This window comes from Rhinoderma darwinii, chromosome 1 (assembly GCF_050947455.1).
Source record: "Rhinoderma darwinii isolate aRhiDar2 chromosome 1, aRhiDar2.hap1, whole genome shotgun sequence".
In the NCBI taxonomy this organism is placed as follows: Eukaryota; Metazoa; Chordata; class Amphibia; order Anura; family Rhinodermatidae; genus Rhinoderma; species Rhinoderma darwinii.
Window position 1 is genome coordinate 629,346,657 of NC_134687.1, and position 23,840 is coordinate 629,370,496.

General features: G+C 37.9%; 1 protein-coding gene across 5 annotated transcripts in view; it reads left to right on the top strand.

The window, feature by feature from the left end:
- Positions 1 to 23,840, top strand: part of CNTFR (ciliary neurotrophic factor receptor) — a 440,906-nt gene that overhangs the window by 249,844 nt on the left and 167,222 nt on the right. For all 5 annotated transcript variants that reach the window (XM_075842688.1, XM_075842662.1, XM_075842668.1 and 2 more), the window contains 2 exons: positions 2,197 to 2,275; positions 17,342 to 17,434. In XM_075842688.1, coding sequence (XP_075698803.1) covers positions 2,197 to 2,275; positions 17,342 to 17,434 — 172 coding nt within the window. The remainder of the gene's footprint in view (positions 1 to 2,196; positions 2,276 to 17,341; positions 17,435 to 23,840) is intronic.

Genomic DNA, 23,840 nt, shown 5'->3' on the forward strand with positions numbered 1-23,840 from the left:
GAACATTGTTCCTCCATATTAATATAGAACCTATGACCCGGCCGAGGTGTCCGGACGTAAAGAGAGGGGGATAGATCACTGCAGAACGAGGCAGGATTCCCTTTCAGGAGTCAAGGAAAGCTGGGTGACCACTATATAGGCTCTGTAATGCCGGTCATGTTGGTAGTCACTCCTGATTGGCAATTCTAGTGTGGTTGCCCTGCGTCATGCGTGTTTCGCTTTTCGTGGTATTCCGACGCTCTGTATATACGGTGGGAGGACGGCTTAGATGGACAACTGCAGGAATCCGATGGCGTTTGCTGATGGTCCGCGCCCACCTCTGTCTGCGATTGTGACGGCTCAGCAAAAGTATCGGAACGTCAAGTGACCGGCAATAAATCAGATTTAGAGGATTTTTTTTATTCTAGAATTCTGCTCAGAACGGCGAATAACAATAAATGTGACCGCAAAATGCAGCAAAAATGACACGGGGGAGGGGCACGGGTGTAAACTACACTCTGACGATCCAGAGGGCGACTTAAACTGGTCATTGGCTTAACGATAATCATTAATGACCATAGATAATTGGCTATGTTCATATAAAGGATTGATTTATTCAGTGTCTTCCCACAATTCCATGTTCTGCAGCATTGTCCTATCTGCAAGGGACCTAGAACTGTCCATCCTTAGCTGCCTGGTCCATGAATTGAATGCTAGAATGTCAGTGTAGACTGACACACAGGCAGCAATGCAGCAGACCGGGAGCAGGGGGACCTCTTACTCTTTATGTCCTTCAGGGTCTGTAGGAAGCTGGGTAAAGCTCTTCATTCAGAGTAATGGCGGTTATCAGTGGCTGTCACTTGGCATCAGTGGCTGTCACTTGGCATCTGTTACTCATATAGGAATCCAGGGCAGCTGTAGTAGTAACACATTCACTGCTGGATACAAGTGTGGTCCATTATGGGATCAGGTTTGCCCCGGGGCCAAAGGTCAAACCCATAACTATATCATTCCATCTGGTGAGTGGCCTGATGGGAAAACCTCTAGAACTTTTGTCCCAGCAGATAATTAGTTAATGGATGTGATTTATTGTTTTACCCTTTGTCTCAGGGCTTTCCCTTATTTTAGAGCAGGGGTAATGCTGGGAGTCAGAATCTGTGTCTCCCCTGCATTTCCTTATGTACAGATCATTGGAGATTCACTTGTAATCTATATACAGGGCAATGCAGGGAAGACAAAGATTTTGCCTTCCCTGCTGCCCCAGTTTAATTTACGCCGGGTTCGCCAACGTGAGATACGATTCTGAGCTGTCATAATCTTCATAAATCTATAAGTGAATCAGGTAGTGATATGTCTATTTTAGAACTCTGTGTTGTGCCGTTCCTCTGTTATTCCTCCTAGAAATGTATGAATAAATTGAGAGCACTGTGTTACCACTCACCTTGTCAAAGAGGCGTGTCCCTACACAGTCTCACACTGTCAGCACTGATTGGACAGTGCCAGTCTGTGTAGGGACACACCCCTAAATTATTACACCCAGCTGTCAATTTATTCATACGTTTCTAGGAGGAACAACAGAGGAATAGCACAACATAGAGTTCTAAGAAAAGATGATCCAGAATTGTTATTTCATGGGGAATACAAGTATTTACCAAAACAGACATGTCCGGAGAGGTGTGGGCTCTTCTTTAACACAATTTATCACATGCCATCCATCAATCCCGTTGGCCAAAATAAGGCACCACTACAAGGCAACATCACATGTATGGTGGCACGTATAGTCCCTATGGTTCCGAACTATAGAGCAGTAGGGACTCCTTATGTCCTTACGCTCCTTATACCTCCATAATATGGTGCCCGGTGGATGAATTTGGAGACATACGGAGGTACGGTAGGGCGCCATACACTCCTATGGGTACATCTCGGGACTTGTGCAGATTGCAGGGACTTAAGCCGTTAATTGGAGTCGCCCCCTCCAGCCTGCTCAGTATACAGCTCCACTGACATGACACAGTGTTGTTATCTTTTCCGTCTCTTCCTTCCTCCCTGGTCCATGTCCAGCCCATACCATTAGCTGAAGATGGATGCCCCCTCCCCATAGCCCTGTGTCCGTAACATGAGCCACAAACGTAGCGTGGTGCCCAGGACCGGGTGACGGCAGAATGCAGGATCCAGCCGACTCCACCTAACACTCCACTTTGTGTCCCCCTTAAACAGATGGCCAATCCGGTGAGCTCAGCCTGCTGCCTGGTTCTTGCTGCGTCCGTGATGGTCTGTGCACAGAGACACGGCGAGGGTAAGTGCCGCCTTTATTATTATTCATGATCTATATATCGCCATCGTCTTCTGTGGCGCTGTACAGTGGATAAGTGGATCTATTGTAATAATGAGCGCAGTAGTCCTTATTTCTCCACCGTCTTCAGTGTCTGTGTAGAGCAGGAAGTTCTAGATGATACATTGTATCACCCACAGAGAGCCTGGCCGCATGAGCTTACAATCTAATAGGAGTCATGGGTAGATGCCGAGAGATGCAGAAACGGGACCGGGGCCGGTGGCACTGCTCCGTATAGACGAGGAGGGTTTATAAGGACGCGTTCAAAGGGAGCGTCAAGTTTTCTATAAATAATCATTGTAGACTTAAACATTTCTAATAGACTTTGTGTTTCAATTCTTCATCATTTTTAAGATCTCTGTTATCTGTCAGTGAATGGGGGCATTCTTGTTTACATCCATAGCTGAGAACCTGTCCTGTCCTAATGCTACTCACAGGGTTTTTTACAATTAAATACATTAACGCTAATTTCTCTTCTGTGCTGACAGTTTGTTACAATGTATCAGTGCAGGTAAAGTCTGGAGTCCACACTGTTTAGTATTGCCTGGACTGGAAACTATTGTGACAAATTCCCGTAGGGGTATTCTTATGCACCTATTTTGAGAATGGGGGTCCCGCGACCCCATCCCTGCCTGGTAAGGGGGCCACTGCGTCTAACAGTCGACTGTTAAATGGGAGTTACGGAAACAACACAGTACACCGTTTCCGTAAGTCCCAAGGGACCCCGTTCTCTAGACAAGGCCGGCACCCACACCTATCAGACATTTATGGCATATCCTGTAGATATCCTATTAATGTGGGAATTTAACAGTCTGAGCAGGACACACTGTTTCCATTCACTGACCGCAAGCAGACATCTTGAAAATGGTGAGAAATTGAAATACAGATTATATTGGAAAGTTGTAGAACTTTTTATGATACATATGGAGAAGCTGGAGTAACGGTTATGCTGTATACAGGCTGGGGGATAGAGATACCCCCCCCCCCCCCGTCCAGTAGCACCCCCGTTAGCACCATCACTCCGCCATTCTTGGACAGCAGCGCCCGACGTTCGTTCCCCGTTACGTCTCTATTGTAGAAGAGAAAAACAGCACAAGCTCCCCTGTAGAATGATGTCGGGGGCCCTGAACTATAGGGGACACTGTGAAAGCGATTAATAGGAGAAAAGGATGACCCTGGCTTAAGCTGCCCCTCCTCCACGGGCCCCATAGCTGGCACAGGGGCCACCTCTATGCAGGTCCTTCCGTAGATTTTAGTATTGACCCTCCCATGGCCTCCTTACACTCTGTTATACCTGACTCACACGATGTCATCACCTGTGATCTCATCATCCGGGGTGACATGTGACGCCACCTTTATACCGTATGATGATGTCATAAAAAGTGAATGCTACCTCAAATTAATGAGTCTACTCCTCTCTGTTATCAGCCATGTCAGGCTGGATAGAGGGGGATTATAGAAGAGGTGAATGAATACACAATAGTGTTCTGTCATTGACCATTTCAGGTGGACGACAGGCTGTCTGTAGAACAGCTGACATGTGAATTGTGAATGCAGCTCTGGATGTGGCTGGAGTACAAGAGAGGATGTAACAGGTGAATTATAAATGCAGCTCTGGATGTGACTGGAGTATAAGAGATGATGTGACAGGTGACTCGTAAATGCAGCTCGGGATGTGACTGGAGTATGAGATGATGTAACAGGTGAATTGTGAATGCAGCTCCGGATGTGACTGGAGTATAAGAGATGATGTGACATGTGAATTGTAAATGCAGCTCTAGATGTGACTGAAGTATACGAGATGATGTGACATGTGAATTATAAATGCAGCTCTGGATGTGACTGGAGTATAAGAGATGATGTGACAGGTGAATTGTGAATTCAGCTCTGGATGTGACTGAAGTATAAGAGATGAGATGACAGGTGAATTATAAATGCAGCTCTGGATGTGACTGGAATATAAGAAATGATGTGACAGGTGAATTGTGAATGCAGCTCCGGATGTGACTGGAGTACAAGACATGATGTAACCAAGCATTACTACAAGATGGTAAGAGACTTGTAAAATTATGTTCAGCATACAAGCTGCAGCTTCAGTGTCCCCTGGGATTAGGACATCCGTAGGATCCCACTTTTACCCAGCATGCCTCACATAGGTTGTCCTGCGCCCCCTCTGTCGTATAATGTACACAGCTGAGTAATAATACGTTGTCACTACAAGGCCTAGACACCACAAGCACCAGCACGCCTTGTTATCAGAGCTGGCTGCTGACTAGTAGGGGAGAATGATGGGAGTTGTAGTCCTCTCATTCATTGTGCAGAGATAATACAATCAGCAGGTCCTCGGGCTGCAGGAGATGGATTGCTGCTCAGGCCGATCGATACTTGGACAGGAAACATGGCAGACAGGGAAGCCGGAGCTGGCAGCCATTCCTTTACTGCGCCGTCTGCCTGTAATGCGATTGTCATCCCGGCCTTTATTATAAATCACTTCCACCCAGCGCAGGACCCCGGCTCGGCCGCTAAACGCTCCCACAAGGCTCTTTGTGTGGACATCGGGACGGACAGTGACCCTGTGATCATAGGAAATCACCACATCAAACTGATACATTGTGACGACACTGGGGGGGTCATCAGCTCACGAGGATACAATGTGACAGTCTCCTAATTCTCAGGCCTCACTTCCTGTCCAGCTTCCTGCTGACGACTCCGCATCTCCTTAATATCCAACATGTACGTTTCCTTAATGAACCTATAGATGAGAGAGTCTCCCTAGTGACCCCATAGATCCGATTACCGACGATTATCACAGGACTAATTCTATATTGTACATTCATCCTAATATTTATACTGACTGTTTTGTTCTAGAAGGAACCTATAGCTCATCCTGAGTCTCCTGGTTCATGAATAGAATGCAAGAACTACAGTAAAGACTGACACACGGAGCAGTGGAAATGTAACTGCAGGACAATATTGAACCATATAATTTTTTTCAAAATGGTGGAGTTTTGGCGCAAATACGAAAATCGCCACAAACACCGTGATGATAGCCGCAAAAAGACGTCTCGTGTAAATGTACCATAAGGCTAAGTTTCCACAGGGCGTTATAAAGCGTTAGTTCTGCATTTTTGTTGCATTATTGTTAAGGTTTTTTGTGCTTCTTTATTGCTGTAAAGCACGCATGCGTTTTTCAGCGTATTGTAGCAGTTTTGCAATGTGGTTTTTGGCCATGTGGCTAATTCAGGTGAAACTCATGATGTCATGTGCTTCACCTGTAAAAGCCGCACAGCAGAAATCCTCATTGCGTAACAACGACAATTTGAAGTAAGACGCATGCGTTTTTTTTTGCAGCAAAGTCACAGTACTTATCCGAAATTTAGCTGTAGTCGGGGCCAAAAACGTATCATGACCGCTTCATCTTAATATGTCCTTATTGTCCACAAGCAGGATCCAGCGCATATGTCTACGTCCAGGAGAATTTCGTGCCTCGGTCTCAGCCCCCAGGGAACCTGTTACCTCCAATGTTTAAAGGGAATGAGTCCCTAGAAATTGTTTTTCTTTTTTTTTTAGTTAAACAGTTAGTATATAAGTGATTACACATTGTTCTAATTTTTTACATTTTTTCACATGTCAGGAAATATTATAAATTAGATTCTTATTTATAACATTTCCATGTGCTGGTCACTAGAGGGAGCAATTCCCAAAATTGCAGCATTGGCATGTGGTAAAGCAACCTCATTGCTTTATGCTGCAAAATTGGAGAAGACTCACTCGCTCTAGTGTCCTCACACAATCCCCCCTCCTTTATCCTGGCTAGTGCCAGGAGAAAGGATGGGGTTGAATGTTCAAGCCTCCTACACTGTGTGCCGCCATTTTTTGAGCGAATGCACAGTGTAGGAGGATTAGATACAGTGGTAATCACACAGTAAAACACGAACATACACAGACATAACTTACCTGCTCCTGCCGCCGATGCCGCTATTGCCGCCTCTGCTCCTAGTCCTTGCGTCTGAACATATGGACAGAAGCCGTGACCGGAAGTAGTCGTCTTACTGTCCGGCCGCGGCTTCCGGTCCACATGAAAATGGCACCGGATGTCGCTCGGCCAAAGAGCTTCCTTTTGGTCTGTGCGGGAGAGGCACATGCGCCGTTCCCACACAGACGGCGTACGCTATAGTGAATGGAACGGGCCCCGTTCGCATTCTCTATGGGGCTGTATGTGCCGTATTCCATCTCTGTATGTGTCGTTAATCGACACATACAGAGATGGAAAAAAAAATGGCAGCCCCCATAGAGAAGTAAAAGAAAGAAAAAAGTACAACACAAACACACAAATAAATAAAATGTATTTTAATGACATACTAAAAGCAATAACATATAAAAAAAAAAAATTTCCGTGACACCTGTAGATATCTACAAAGGGGGCTGTATGGCGTTATCTACAGGGCGGCTGTATGGTGTTATCTACAGGGGGGCTGTATGGCGTTATCTACAGGGGGGGCTGTATGGCGTTATCTACAGGGGGGCTGTATGGCGTTATCTACAAGGGGGGGTTGTGTGACACCCAGGGGAGGGGGGGGGGCCCAGTCAAAAGTTTCCTATGGAGCCCAGTCTTTCCTAGTTACGCCCATGGGCGGTAGTATTATAGTAGTTATATTCTTGTATATAGGAGCAGTATTATAGTAGTTATATTCTTGTATATAGGGGGTAGTATTATAGTAGTTATATTCTTGTATATAGGAGCAGTATTATAGTAGTTATATTCTTGTATATAGGGGGCAGTATTATAGTAGTTATAGTCTTGTATATAGGGGCAGTATTATAGTAGTTATATTCTTGTACATAGGAGGCAGTATTATAGTAGTTATATTCTTGTATATAGGAGCAGTATTATAGTAGTTATATTCTTGTATATAGTAGCAGTAGTATAGTAGTTATATTCTTGTATATAGGGGGCAGTATTATAGTAGTTATAGTCTTGTATATAGGGGCAGTATTATAGTAGTTATATTCTTGTACATAGGAGGCAGTATTATAGTAGTTATATTCTTGTATATAGGGGGCAGTATTATAGTAGTTATAGTCTTGTATATAGGAGCAGTATTATAGTAGTTATATTCTTGTATATAGGAGCAGTATTATAGTAGTTATATTCTTGTATATAGGAGCAGTATTATAGTAGTTATATTCCTAGTATATAGGAGCAGTATTATAGTACTTATATTCTTGTATATAGGGGGCAGTATTATAGTAGTTATATTCTTGTATATAGAAACAGTATTATAGTAGTTATATTCTTGTATATAGGAGCAGTATTATAGTAGTTATATTCTTGTATATAGGGGGCAGTATTATAGTAGTTATATTCTTGTATATAGGGAGCAGTATTATAGTAGTTATATTCTTGTATATAGGTAGCAGTATTATAGTAGTTATATTCTTGTATATAGGAGCAGTATTATAGTAGTTATATTCTTGTATATAGGAGCAGTATTATAGTAGTTATATTCTTTTATATAGGAGCAGTATTATAGTAGTTATATTCTTGTACATAGGGGGCAGCATTATAGTAGTTATATTCTTGTATATAGGAGCAGTATTATAGTAGTTATATTCTTGTATATAGGTGCAGTATTATAGTAGTTATATTCTTGTATATAGGAGCAGTATTATAGTCGTTATATTCTTGTATATAGGAGCAGTATTATAGTCGTTATATTCTTGTATATAGGAGCAGTATTATAGTAGTTATATTCTTGTATATAGGAGCAGTATTATAGTAGTTATATTCTTGTATATAGGGGGCAGTATTATAGTAGTTATATTCTTGTATATAGGGAGCAGTATTATAGTAGTTATATTCTTGTATATAGGTAGCAGTATTATAGTAGTTATATTCTTGTATATAGGAGCAGTATTATAGTAGTTATATTCTTGTATATAGGAGCAGTATTATAGTAGTTATATTCTTTTATATAGGAGCAGTATTATAGTAGTTATATTCTTGTACATAGGGGGCAGCATTATAGTAGTTATATTCTTGTATATAGGAGCAGTATTATAGTAGTTATATTTTTGTATATAGGAGCAGTATTATAGTAGTTATATTCTTGTATATAGGTGCAGTATTATAGTAGTTATATTCTTGTATATAGGTGCAGTATTATAGTAGTTATATTCTTGTATATAGGAGCAGTATTATAGTCGTTATATTCTTGTATATAGGAGCAGTATTATAGTCGTTATATTCTTGTATATAGGAGCAGTATTATAGTAGTTATATTCTTGTATATAGGAGCAGTATTATAGTAGTTATATTCTTGTATATAGGGGCAGTATTATAGTAGTTATATTCTTGTACATAGGAGCAGTATTATAGTAGTTATATTCTTGTATATAGGGGGCAGTATTTTAGTAGTTATATTCTTGTATATAGGGGACAGTATTATAGTAGTTATAGTCTTGTATATAGGGGCAGTATTATAGTAGTTATATTCTTGTAAATAGGAGGCAGTATTATAGTAGTTATATTCTTGTATATAGGGGGCAGTATTATAGTAGTTATAGTCTTGTATATAGGGGCAGTATTATAGTAGTTATATTCTTGTACATAGGAGGCAGTATTATAGTAGTTATATTCTTGTATATAGGAGCAGTATTATAGTAGTTATATTCTTGTATATAGGGGGCAGTATTAAAGTAGTTATATTCTTGTACATAGGGGGGAGTATTATAGTAGTTATATTCCTGTACATAGGTAGCAGTATTATAGTAGTTATATTCTTGTATATAGGAGCAGTATTATAGTAGTTATATTCTTGTATATAGGAGCAGTATTATAGTAGTTATATTCCTAGTATATAGGAGCAGTATTATAGTACTTATATTCTTGTATATAGGGGGCAGTATTATAGTAGTTATATTCTTGTATATAGAAACAGTATTATAGTAGTTATATTCTTGTATATAGGAGCAGTATTATAGTAGTTATATTCTTGTATATAGGGGGCAGTATTATAGTAGTTATATTCTTGTATATAGGGAGCAGTATTATAGTAGTTATATTCTTGTATATAGGTAGCAGTATTATAGTAGTTATATTCTTGTATATAGGAGCAGTATTATAGTAGTTATATTCTTGTATATAGGAGCAGTATTATAGTAGTTATATTCTTGTACATAGGGGGCAGCATTATAGTAGTTATATTCTTGTATATAGGAGCAGTATTATAGTAGTTATATTTTTGTATATAGGAGCAGTATTATAGTAGTTATATTCTTGTATATAGGTGCAGTATTATAGTAGTTATATTCTTGTATATAGGTGCAGTATTATAGTAGTTATATTCTTGTATATAGGAGCAGTATTATAGTCGTTATATTCTTGTATATAGGAGCAGTATTCTAGTCGTTATATTCTTGTATATAGGAGCAGTATTATAGTAGTTATATTCTTGTATATAGGAGCAGTATTATAGTAGTTATATTCTTGTATATAGGGGCAGTATTATAGTAGTTATATTCTTGTACATAGGAGCAGTATTATAGTAGTTATATTCTTGTATATAGGGGGCAGTATTTTAGTAGTTATATTCTTGTATATAGGGGACAGTATTATAGTAGTTATAGTCTTGTATACAGGGGGCAGTATTATGGTAGTTATATTCTTGTACATAGGAGGCAGTATTATAGTAGTTATATTCTTGTATATAGGAGCAGTATTATAGTAGTTATATTCTTGTATATAGGAGCAGTATTATAGTAGTTATAGTCTTGTATACAGGGAGTAGTATTATAGTAGTTATAGTCTTGTATATAGGGTCAGTATTATAGTAGTTATATTCTTGTACATAGGAGCAGTATTATAGGAGTTATATTCTTGTATATAGGGGGCAGTATTATAGTAGTTATATTCTTGTATATAGGGAGCAGTATTATAGTAGTTATATTCTTGTATATAGGAGCAGTATTATAGTAGTTATATTCTTGTATATAGGAGCAGTATTATAGTAGTTATATTCTTGTATATAGGAGCAGTATTATAGTAGTTATATTCTTGTATATAGGAGCAGTATTATAGTAGTTATATTCTTGTACATAGGGGGGCAGCATTATAGTAGTTATATTCTTGTATATAGGAGCAGTATTATAGTAGTTATATTCTTGTATATAGGGGCAGTATTATAGTAGTTATATTCTTGTATATAGGGGGCAGTATTTTAGTAGTTATATTCTTGTATATAGGGGACAGTATTATAGTAGTTATAGTCTTGTATACAGGGGGCAGTATTATGGTAGTTATATTCTTGTACATAGGAGGCAGTATTATAGTAGTTATATTCTTGTATATAGGAGCAGTATTATAGTAGTTATATTCTTGTATATAGGAGCAGTATTATAGTAGTTATAGTCTTGTATACAGGGAGTAGTATTATAGTAGTTATAGTCTTGTATATAGGGTCAGTATTATAGTAGTTATATTCTTGTACATAGGAGCAGTATTATAGGAGTTATATTCTTGTATATAGGAGGCAGTATTATAGTAGTTATATTCTTGTATATAGGGGCAGTATTATAGTAGTTATATTCTTGTATATAGGGGCAGTATTATAGAAGTTATAGTCTTGTATATAGGGTCAGTATTATAGTAGTTATATTCTTGTACATAGGAGGCAGTATTATAGTAGTTATATTATTGTATATAGGGGGCAGTATTATAGTCGTTATATTCTTGTATATAGAGGCAGTATTATAGTAGTTATATTCTTGTATATAGGGGCAGTATTATAGTAGTTATATTCTTGTATATAGTGGCGTATTATAGTAGTTATATTCTTGTATATAGGGGACAGTATTATGGTAGTTATATTCTTGTATATAGGAGGCAGTATTATAGTAGTTATATTCTTGTATATATGGGCAGTATTATAGTAGTTATATTCTTGTACATAGGAGGCAGTATTATAGTAGTTATATTCTTGTATACAGGGGGCAGTATTATGGTAGTTATATTCTTGTATATAGGAGGCAGTATTATAGTAGTTATATTCTTGTATATAGGGGCAGTATTATAGAAGTTATAGTCTTGTATATAGGGTCAGTATTATAGTAGTTATATTCTTGTACATAGGAGGCAGTATTATAGTAGTTATATTCTTGTATATAGGAGCAGTATTATAGTAGTTATATTATTGTATATAGGGGGCAGTATTATAGTCGTTATATTCTTGTATATAGAGGCAGTATTATAGTAGTTATATTCTTGTATATAGGGGCAGTATTATAGTAGTTATATTCTTGTATATAGTGGCAGTATTATAGTAGTTATATTCTTGTATATAGGGGACAGTATTATGGTAGTTATATTCTTGTATATAGGAGGCAGTATTATAGTAGTTATATTCTTGTATATATGGGCAGTATTATAGTAGTTATATTCTTGTACATAGGAGGCAGTATTATAGTAGTTATATTCTTGTATACAGGGGGCAGTATTATGGTAGTTATATTCTTGTATATAGGAGGCAGTATTAGGGCGGGTTCACACATGGCGGAATTGCACTTAAATTCCGCTGCGGACACTCCGCAGCGTTAATCCGCAGCGGAGCCGTTTCTACATTGACTTTCACTTTAATTTAGCAGTGTTCGTTTACACGATGCGTACAATTCCGCTGCGGAGCATAGGCTGCGGAGCGGAATTTGGTGTCCGCAGCATGCTCTGTCTGTTGCGGAGCAGTGGCGGACTCATGGCGGAATTTCTCCATTGACTTCAATGGAGATTCAAAGTTCCGCAATGAAGTCCGCAGCTGTCATGCACATGTCATGTGTGCTGCGGATGCGTCTTGCTTTTTTTACTTGACATTTCTTCATTCTGGCTGGACCTATGTATTTCTAGGTCTACAGCCAGACTGAGGAAGTCAATGGGGCTCCCGTAATGACGGGAGCGTTGCTAGGAGACGTCAGTAAATAGTCACTGTCCAGGGTGCTGAAAGAGTTAAGCGATCGGCAGTAACTGTTTCTGCACCCGGGACAGTGACTACCGATCCCAATATACATGTATCTGTAAAAAAAAATGAAGTTCGTACTTACCGAGAACTCCCTGTTTCTGTCTCCAGTCCGGCCTCCCAGGATGACGTTTCAGAGTAAGTGACGGCTGCAGCCAATCACAGGCCAAGCACAGGCTGCAGCGGTCACATGGACTGGCGCGTCATCCAGGGAGGTCGGGCTGGATGCCGAAGGAGGGACGCGTCATAAAGACAACGGGCGGTAAGTATGAATTTCTTTTACTTTCACTAGGGAAAGTGCTGTCCCTTCTCTCTATCCTGCACTGAATAGGGAGAAGAGAAGCACTTTTCCTGCAGTCTGCAGCAGCTAGTCCGCATCAATGTACTGCACATTTTGTGCAGATCCGCTGCAGAATCTGCAACGCAGATTCTGTGCGGCATCGATGCGGACAGTTGCGGAGGAATTCCGCCATGTGTGGTCATGCCCTTATAGTAGTTATATTCTTGTATATATGGGCAGTATTATAGTAGTTATATTCTTGTACATAGGAGGCAGTATTATAGTAGTTATATTCTTGTATATAGGAGCAGTATTATAGTAGTTATATTCTTGTATATAGGAGCAGTATTATAGTAGTTATATTCTTGTATATAGGGAGCAGTATTATAGTAGTTATATTCTTGTACATAGGGGGCAGTATTATAGTAGTTATATTCTTGTGTATAGGGGCAGTATTATATTAGTTATATTCTTGTATATAGGGGCAGTATTATAGTAGTTATATTCTTGTATATAGGGGGCAGTATTATAGTAGTTATATTCTTGTATATAGGAGCAGTATTATAGTAGTTATATTCTTGTATATAGGGGCAGTATTATAGTAGTTATAGTCTTGTATATAGGGTCAGTATTATAGTAGTTATATTCTTGTACATAGGGGGCAGTATTATAGTTTTTATTGCATTAAAGATATTCTTTTGGCACTTTTACTAGTTCAGATTATCTACAGAATAATGTATAGAATGGCTGCAGTTCTTATCTCAGTGGAGTCAAGCCGAGCTCAAATCGCAGTTCACGCACCGTCAGCAGGGGGCGCCAAACCGGGCAATGGAAATAGAAATTGAAATCCTTGCTCTTTCCGGAGACATAAGAATATAACAGGAACGTTCTCCTATTTTCCATCTCACTGCTCAGTGTTTGTTTCCAGTGGAAATGACTTTTATACATTGATGCGGAGACGTATTAACTTTTCTCATGAACGTGCAGCGTGATCGCCGGCGGAGATGTAATTAATGCTCCAACCCTTTATAAATATCACTGCTGTTTTTTATCCTTCTATTATATCAGGAGCCTCCATCCGCACGGCTTCTCTATATGTTATCATTCATTTATCAGTGATTGGTCCTTTCAGCCGGTAATTTTCAGTTTTCTTAGCTTGTACAGTTTTTATGACTGGTGCCTCCGGAATCGGCGTGAAATGTTCCACAAATGTACCGTAACGGGCACGAAAGAGATATTGTAAAATTCATAAAGTTTACTGGATAAGCACCATGGGTAATGGCGAGAAGAGTGTTCCCATCCCCAGCGCGGCGCGGTATTCCCCCCCCCCCCCTCTCGTGATATGATCTGCATTGAGAGCGCTGTAGTTGACATCCGTCTCGGTTTGACAGAGTAAGACTTGGCAGTTCCCAGTCGGAGGAATCCATCCGCATTGTTGCGTCGCGTTCGTCCCGGTTGAAAGGGCCGTGAACTTGAAAGCGGCTTCATGAAAGGCCTGTGTGTAGGAAGGGATTATCCTGCGCTGGCATAATGCAGGAGGGGGATGTGCCAGGACCCTCATTCATGGACTGCGTCCCCCGGCCTATTTGTATACGCATTGTGCACTTGGCGGTGAGCGTCGTCCGTGTGACACAGTCTTTTCCGTGAGCGCACACAACTCTCATGTGTTACATTCCAGCGCCGCTTTGAAGGGGATTTTCTTTTTTCATGATCCTTTTGATAATGGAGTTTGTTCGAGGCCTTTTCATGTTGTCATTGACGGAGCTTTGATTATTTTCTCTCCGGTTAACTCTTTACATGCCGCTACGTTTCTTATAACCGAGACGTCATTCAAGTAGTTTCATGTGAAATTATTATAATTTATTATCTGTTTTCTTTATTTTTATATTATTATTATTATTATTATTATTATTATTATTATTATTATTAGTAGTAGTAGATTTTTTTGTATTTTTTAACTTTTATTAAAGGGGTTGTCTAATCTCGCCGAATCCTTTCCATATGTCTTTTAAGGGCCTATCGATGCAATGGGCGGTGGTCGCATGCATGTGAATGCCCTTTTTACGCCAGAGAGAAGCGCTAACATAATATTGCCCGTTCACGCATTATGTGGACATCCAGTTATTGAAATATCCGCATGTAATACCACATTTCCCCTGTAGTGGCCACTGCAGAGAAGATGAACAGTCACTCCTGTTTGCCGGGTGTCTCCGGAGTTCTTATATTAAAGGGGTTGTCTGTAAAGTAACGAACCTAAAATAACAACGTCGGCAAAAAAATTGAGAGTTACGTTTTGTGCGGTATTGTATATCGTATACAGCGGTGAAAACATGTGAGTGTGCACGTCTGCCTAGAAATACATTACCACAGTATCTAGAATCTGTATCACACAGAACCCGAATACGATTGTCCACATAAACCCTATTGGATAATTAAAATGATGAAAACCTGATGTCCACACGGGTTCACGGCTCGTTGCAGTGTATCAGCTCTGTTGTAATGAACCGTTTCAGCCTTTGAATGTACACCATGCATATTTTCATTCACTGACTGCAAGCAGAGATCTTGACAATGGTAAGAAGTTGAGACACAAAGGTCCACATTTTCTAATGCAGTCCAATATGGTGGCAGACAGTTTTTTGCTTTCTTATAACACTTTTGCCACATTTTTGATGCGCATTCACACATGTTAAGCCACACCTTCTTTCATTAAAGCCACACCCATTTCTCACTAAGCCACACCCTCTTTCGGGAGCCTTTTAAAACGTGTCTACTGAGGAGCAAACTCTGCCAAAATTCGGCGCATTTTTCAACACTTTCTAGACGCAGACAAATCTGAAAGTTGCGGAACCTTTCATTAGACAATGACATAAGACTGAACACCGGCCCTTTAAGAGGAAAACCCCAAAATTCTCACTGTTGTATTAGCACTAATGCTTCTTCCTATATGTAGAAATATGTGACAGAACTCAAGACCAGGCCAATAAAGGGGGATATTTTTGAAGATATTGAGGGTCATACCAAGGTGATACGAATCGGTGGTATCGGTGTCGTGCGGTGTCGAGGGCTCGGGCCTGCGGCAGGCACAGGCTTCTTTTTATATAACTGTGGCTTTTCTGCGGCCTCCTGAGCTCTCAGGTAATTAGCGAGCGTCAGGCCTGGAATGCGCTCGCCTCTTACAGTCCACTTGTTTCTTTCATTTCCTGACCCTCAGCAGCTCGGATCAGCACACAGGAGTCCGTTGTGTGGGGATCTGGGCCCAGGGGGGGGGGGGCTGCGGGTTTACAGGGCCCCCACAAATCACCTCTTGTCTGGAGGTCTCTCTCCTTCCCATTAGTAGCAGTGGGGCCTGTGTCGGAGATGGGGGGATATGACCGCAGACCCCAGGAGACGGGGTGCGTGAATTTGCTGCCCTCGGTTCTGTGCCGGTCATTACCATCCAGCTGCTGCCAGCGTAACTGCCCCACAAAATCATCCTCCGCATCTCCCGTTTCCCGCAGTAAATGTGTTATTTTACTTTTCTTTGTCGCTGACTTGTTCCTGATTCACTTTTTTCAGTCGGTCGTTATTCTTCGTACGCAGCAGGAAAGCGATCAAGGGAAATACGGTCGCCAGGGAATTGACTAAGCACCAGTGGTAGACCGGCGACAATCACAGATATTAAGAAAAACATAAGACGACCGTTCAGTCTCCGCGTCGTATGAGATATAGACCCACAAATGATGAGATATCCGCCCATTCTCCAGTCACATCCAGAGCTGCATTCAGAAATCCTGCTGATTTCCTGTTAGCTCCCAGGCTGCAGAATCTTACATCTCACTGCTGCCCTCTGCTGGTTCAGTTTGTTTAGAGCATGGTCTGTTAGGGCTCCTACTTGTCTATGAGAATACGGATCAAATTTGGATCATTTTTTATTTTATTTTTCACAACTTTTGTTTTTGTTCTGTATTTTGTTATGAGTTGTCTGTTTTTCGTCTGTATTTGTAACGTTTGTTCGAAAATTTACTTTTGTTGTAAAAAAAAAACGGAACAAATATGGCTATGTAAACTATGCAAAAACGGAACAATCGTTTTTAGATTCAATTCATTAACTTCTATGGGTTAGAAATGGTACCAATACATATCCGTGGCAACATGCGCGTATTGAGAAAAATACAAGGTGCATAGAAAATATGCGTGTAGAAAAAACGGAAATATGAATAAAACCATTTGAATATATTAGCACCGTTTTCAATAATAATAATAATAAAAAAACGGAATTAAAATGAATATGAAGTACGGAAGTGTGAAGGAGTGTTAGGCTGTATTGAGGGTCATATTGTGTTTCCACCAGGCACCGGGGCACAGGCTGTAGAGTTGTGAATGCAGCTCTGGATGTGACTGGAGTAAAAGACATGATGTAATAGTAGATTTGTGACTTTAGTTCTAGATGTGTTGATTGGCAGCAATATATATCTTCTCACATAATGGAGTTTGTATATCTAGAAACATAGAGGAAGTGTAACGTTCCATTTACTGACAGCAAGCAGAGATCTTAAATATGTTTTCAAATATTGAAATAAAAAGTCTGTTAGAAAGTTGTTGAGCTTTTCATTGTACTATGATGACTGCACTTTAATGCATGACTTTGTTATAGCCCATGTCCCACCAGCAGGGGGCGTCTCACTTTTCACTCAATAACCCTTAGAACCTTGTATCCGGATACATTTTATCTTCCACTTATCCTACCTGTTCTCTCTACTACAGCAGAATCAAAGCCCAGAAGTCGCCCATTCATCTCTGAATCCGGATCATTAGATCGTAGCCAGACCCAGCGAGCAGGACGCAGCCCGCCAAGAGGTAGGAGACTGTCCACCAATCATGTCCTGTCAAACATCTGTATATAATGATATGAAGCATGCTGGTATAACCTGGGTATCTTCTGTATATAATTATATATGTACAGCTGCTATAACCTGGGCATCTTCTGTATATAGTGATATGGAGCATGCTGGTATAACCTGGGTATCTTCTGTATATAATTATATATGTACAGCTGGTATAAGTTATACATCTTCTTGTATATAGTGATATGGAGAATGCTGGTATAACCTGGGTATCTTCTGTATATAATTATATATGTACAGCTGGTATAAATTATACATCTTCTTGCATATAGTGATATGAAGCATGCTGGTATAACCTGTGCATCTTCTGTATATAAATATATATGTACAGCTGGTATAAGTTATACATCTTCTTGTATATAGTGATATGGAGCAAGCTGGTATAATCAGGGTATCTTCTGTATATAATTATATATGTACAGCTGGTATAAGTTATACATCTTCTTGTATATAGTGATATGGAGCATGCTGGTATAACCTGGGTATCTTCTGTATATAATTATATATGCACAGCTGGTATAAGTTATATATCTTCTTGTATATAGTGATATGGAGCATGCTGCTATAACCTGGGTATCTTCTGTATATAATTATATATGTACAGCTGGTATAAGTTATACATCTTCTTGTATATAGTGATATGGACCATGCTGGTATAACCTGGGCATCTTCTGGTATATAGCTATATATTTACAGTTGGTATAAGTTATACATCTTCTTGTATATAGTGATATGGAACATGCTGGTATAACCTGGGTATCTTCTGTATATAATTATATATGTACAGCTGGTATAAGTTATACATCTTCTTGTATATAGTGATATGGATCATGATGGTATAACCTGGGTCTCTCCTGTATATAATTATATATGTACAGCTGGTATACGTTCTACATCTTCTTGTATATAGTGATATGGAGCATGCTGGTATAACCTGGGTATATTCTGTATATAATTATATATGTACAGCTGGTATAAGTTATACATCTTCTTGTATATAGTGATATGGAGCATGCTGGTATAACCTGGGCATCTTCTGTATATAATTATATATGTACAGGTGGTATAAGTTATACATCTTCTTGTATATAGTGATATGGAGCATGCGGGTATAACCTGGGTATCTTCTGTATATAATTATATATGTACAGCTGGTATAAGTTATACAACTTCTTGTATATAGAGATATGGAGCATCCTGGTATAACCTGGGTATCTTCTGTATATAATTATATATGTACAGCTGGTATAAGTTATACATCTTCTTGTATATAGTGATATGGAGCATGCTGGTATAACCTGGGCATCTTCTGTATATAATTATATATGTACAGCTGGTATAAGTTATACATCTTCTTGTATATAGTGATATGGAGCATGCGGGTATAACCTGGGTATCTTCTGTATATAATTATATATGTACAGCTGGTATAAGTTATACAACTTCTTGTATATAGAGATATGGAGCATCCTGGTATAACCTGGGTATCTTCTGTATATAATTATATATGTACAGCTGGTATAAGTTATACATCTTCTTGTATATAGTGATATGGAGCATGCTGGTATAACCTGGGCATCTTCTGTATATAATTATATATGTACAGCTGGTATAAGTTATACATCTTCTTGTATATAGTGATATGGAGCATGCTGGTATATCCTGTGCATCTTATGTATATAAATCTATATGTACAGCTGGTATAAGTTCTACATCTTCTTGTATATAGTGATATGGAACATGCTGGTATAACCTGGGCATATTCTGTATATAATTATATATGTACAGCTGGTATAAGTTATACATCTTCTTGTATATAGTGATCTGGAGCAAGCTGGTATAATCAGGGTATCTTCTGTATATAATTATATATGTATAGCTGAAATAAATTATACATCATCTTGTATATAGTGATATGGAGCATGCTGGTATAAAATGGGTATCTTCTGTATATAATTATATATGTATAGCTGGAATAAATTATACATCATCTTGTATATAGTGATATGGAGCATGCTGGTATAACCTGGGTATCTTCTGTATATAATTATATATGTACAGCTGGTATAAATTATACATCATCTTGTATATAGCGATATGGAGCATGCTGGTATAACCTAAGCATCTTCTGGTATATAGCTATATATTTACAGCTGGTATAAGTTATACATCTTCTTGTATATAGTGATATGAAGCATGCTGGTATAACCTGGGTATCTTCTGTATATAATTATATATGTATAGCTGGAATAAATTATACATCTTCTTGTATATAGTGATATGGAACATGCTTGTATAACCTGGGTATCTTCTGTGTATAATTATATATGTACAGCTGGTATAAGTTATACATCTACTTGTATATAGTGATATGGAGCATGCTGGTATAACCTGGGCATCTTCTGTATATAATTATATATGTACAGCTGGTATAAGTTATACATCTTCTTGTATATAGTGATATGGAACATGCTGGTATAACCTGGGTATCTTCTGTATATAATTATATATGTACAGCTGGTATAAGTTATACATCTTCTTGTATATAGTGATATGGAGCATGCTGGTATAACCTGGGCATCTTCTGTATATAATTATATATGTACAGCGGTTATAAGTTATACATCTTGTATATAGTGATATGGAACATGCTGGTATAACCTGGGCATCTTCTGTATATAATTATATATGTACAGCTGGTATAAGTTATACATCTTCTTGTATATAGTGATATGGAGCATGCTGGTATAACCTGGGTATCTTCTGTATATAATTATATATGTACAGCTGGTATAAGTTATACATCTTCTTGTATATAGTGATATGGACCATGCTGGTATAACCTGGGCATCTTCTATATATAATTATATATGTACAGCTGCTATAAGTTATACATCTTACTGTATATAGTGATATGGAGCATGCTGGTATAACCTGGGCATCTTATGTATATAATTATATATATGTACAGCTGGAATAAGTTATACATCTTCTGGTATATAGTGATATGGAGCATGCTGGTGTAACCTGGGTATCTTCTGTATATAATTATATATGCACAGCTGGTATAAGTTATACATCTTCTTGTATATAGTGATATGAAGCATGCTGGTATAACCTGGGCATCTTCTGTATATAATTATATATGTGCAGCTGATATAAGTTATACATCTTCCTGTATATAGTGATATGGAGCATGCTGGTATAACCTGGGTATCTCCTGTATATAATTATATATGTACAGCTGGTATAAGTTATACATCTTCTTGTATATAGTGATATGGAGCATGCTGGTATAACCTGGGTATCTTCTGTATATAATTATATATGTACAGCTGGTATAAGTTATACATCTTCTTGTATATAGTGATATGGAGCATGCTGCTATAACCTGGGTATCTTCTGTATATAATTATATATATACAGCTGGTATAAGTTACACATCTTCTTGTATATAGTGATATGGAGCATGCTGGTATAACCTGGGTATCTTCTATATATAATTATATATGTACAGCTGGTATAAATTATACACCGTCTTGTATATAATGATATGAACTATGCTGGTATAACCTGGGCATGATCTGTATATAATTGTATATGTACAGCTGGTATAAATTATACATCTTCTTGTATATAGTGATATGGAGCATGCTGGTATAACCTGGGTATCTTCTGTATATAATTATATATGTACTGCTGGTATAAATTATACATCATCTTGTATATAGCGATATGGAGCATGCTGGTATAACCTGGGCATCTTCTGGTATATAATTATATATGTACAGGTGGTATAAGTTATACATCTTCTTGTATATAGTGATATGGAGCATGCGGGTATAACCTGGGTATCTTCTGTATATAATTATATATGTACAGCTGGTATAAGTTATACAACTTCTTGTATATAGAGATATGGAGCATCCTGGTATAACCTGGGTATCTTCTGTATATAATTATATATGTACAGCTGGTATAAGTTATACATCTTCTTGTATATAGTGATATGGAGCATGCTGGTATAACCTGGGCATATTCTGTATATAATTATATATGTACAGCTGGTATAAGTTATACATCTTCTTGTATATAGTGATATGGAGCATGCGGGTATAACCTGGGTATCTTCTGTATATAATTATATATGTACAGCTGGTATAAGTTATACAACTTCTTGTATATAGAGATATGGAGCATCCTGGTATAACCTGGGTATCTTCTGTATATAATTATATATGTACAGCTGGTATAAGTTATACATCTTCTTGTATATAGTGATATGGAGCATGCTGGTATAACCTGGGCATCTTCTGTATATAATTATATATGTACAGCTGGTATAAGTTATACATCTTCTTGTATATAGTGATATGGAGCATGCTGGTATATCCTGTGCATCTTATGTATATAAATCTATATGTACAGCTGGTATAAGTTCTACATCTTCTTGTATATAGTGATATGGAACATGCTGGTATAACCTGGGCATATTCTGTATATAATTATATATGTACAGCTGGTATAAGTTATACATCTTCTTGTATATAGTGATCTGGAGCAAGCTGGTATAATCAGGGTATCTTCTGTATATAATTATATATGTATAGCTGAAATAAATTATACATCATCTTGTATATAGTGATATGGAGCATGCTGGTATAAAATGGGTATCTTCTGTATATAATTATATATGTATAGCTGGAATAAATTATACATCATCTTGTATATAGTGATATGGAGCATGCTGGTATAACCTGGGTATCTTCTGTATATAATTATATATGTACAGCTGGTATAAATTATACATCATCTTGTATATAGCGATATGGAGCATGCTGGTATAACCTAAGCATCTTCTGGTATATAGCTATATATTTACAGCTGGTATAAGTTATACATCTTCTTGTATATAGTGATATGAAGCATGCTGGTATAACCTGGGTATCTTCTGTATATAATTATATATGTATAGCTGGAATAAATTATACATCTTCTTGTATATAGTGATATGGAACATGCTTGTATAACCTGGGTATCTTCTGTGTATAATTATATATGTACAGCTGGTATAAGTTATACATCTACTTGTATATAGTGATATGGAGCATGCTGGTATAACCTGGGCATCTTCTGTATATAATTATATATGTACAGCTGGTATAAGTTATACATCTTATTGTATATAGTGATATGGAACATGCTGGTATAACCTGGGTATCTTCTGTATATAATTATATATGTACAGCTGGTATAAGTTATACATCTTCTTGTATATAGTGATATGGAGCATGCTGGTATAACCTGGGCATCTTCTGTATATAATTATATATGTACAGCGGTTATAAGTTATACATCTTGTATATAGTGATATGGAACATGCTGGTATAACCTGGGCATCTTCTGTATATAATTATATATGTACAGCTGGTATAAGTTATACATCTTCTTGTATATAGTGATATGGAGCATGCTGGTATAACCTGGGTATCTTCTGTATATAATTATATATGTACAGCTGGTATAAGTTATACATCTTCTTGTATATAGTGATATGGACCATGCTGGTATAACCTGGGCATCTTCTATATATAATTATATATGTACAGCTGCTATAAGTTATACATCTTACTGTATATAGTGATATGGAGCATGCTGGTATATCCTGTGCATCTTATGTATATAAATCTATATGTACAGCTGGTATAAGTTCTACATCTTCTTGTATATAGTGATATGGAACATGCTGGTATAACCTGGGCATATTCTGTATATAATTATATATGTACAGCTGGTATAAGTTATACATCTTCTTGTATATAGTGATCTGGAGCAAGCTGGTATAATCAGGGTATCTTCTGTATATAATTATATATGTATAGCTGAAATAAATTATACATCATCTTGTATATAGTGATATGGAGCATGCTGGTATAAAATGGGTATCTTCTGTATATAATTATATATGTATAGCTGGAATAAATTATACATCATCTTGTATATAGTGATATGGAGCATGCTGGTATAACCTGGGTATCTTCTGTATATAATTATATATGTACAGCTGGTATAAATTATACATCATCTTGTATATAGCGATATGGAGCATGCTGGTATAACCTAAGCATCTTCTGGTATATAGCTATATATTTACAGCTGGTATAAGTTATACATCTTCTTGTATATAGTGATATGAAGCATGCTGGTATAACCTGGGTATCTTCTGTATATAATTATATATGTATAGCTGGAATAAATTATACATCTTCTTGTATATAGTGATATGGAACATGCTTGTATAACCTGGGTATCTTCTGTGTATAATTATATATGTACAGCTGGTATAAGTTATACATCTA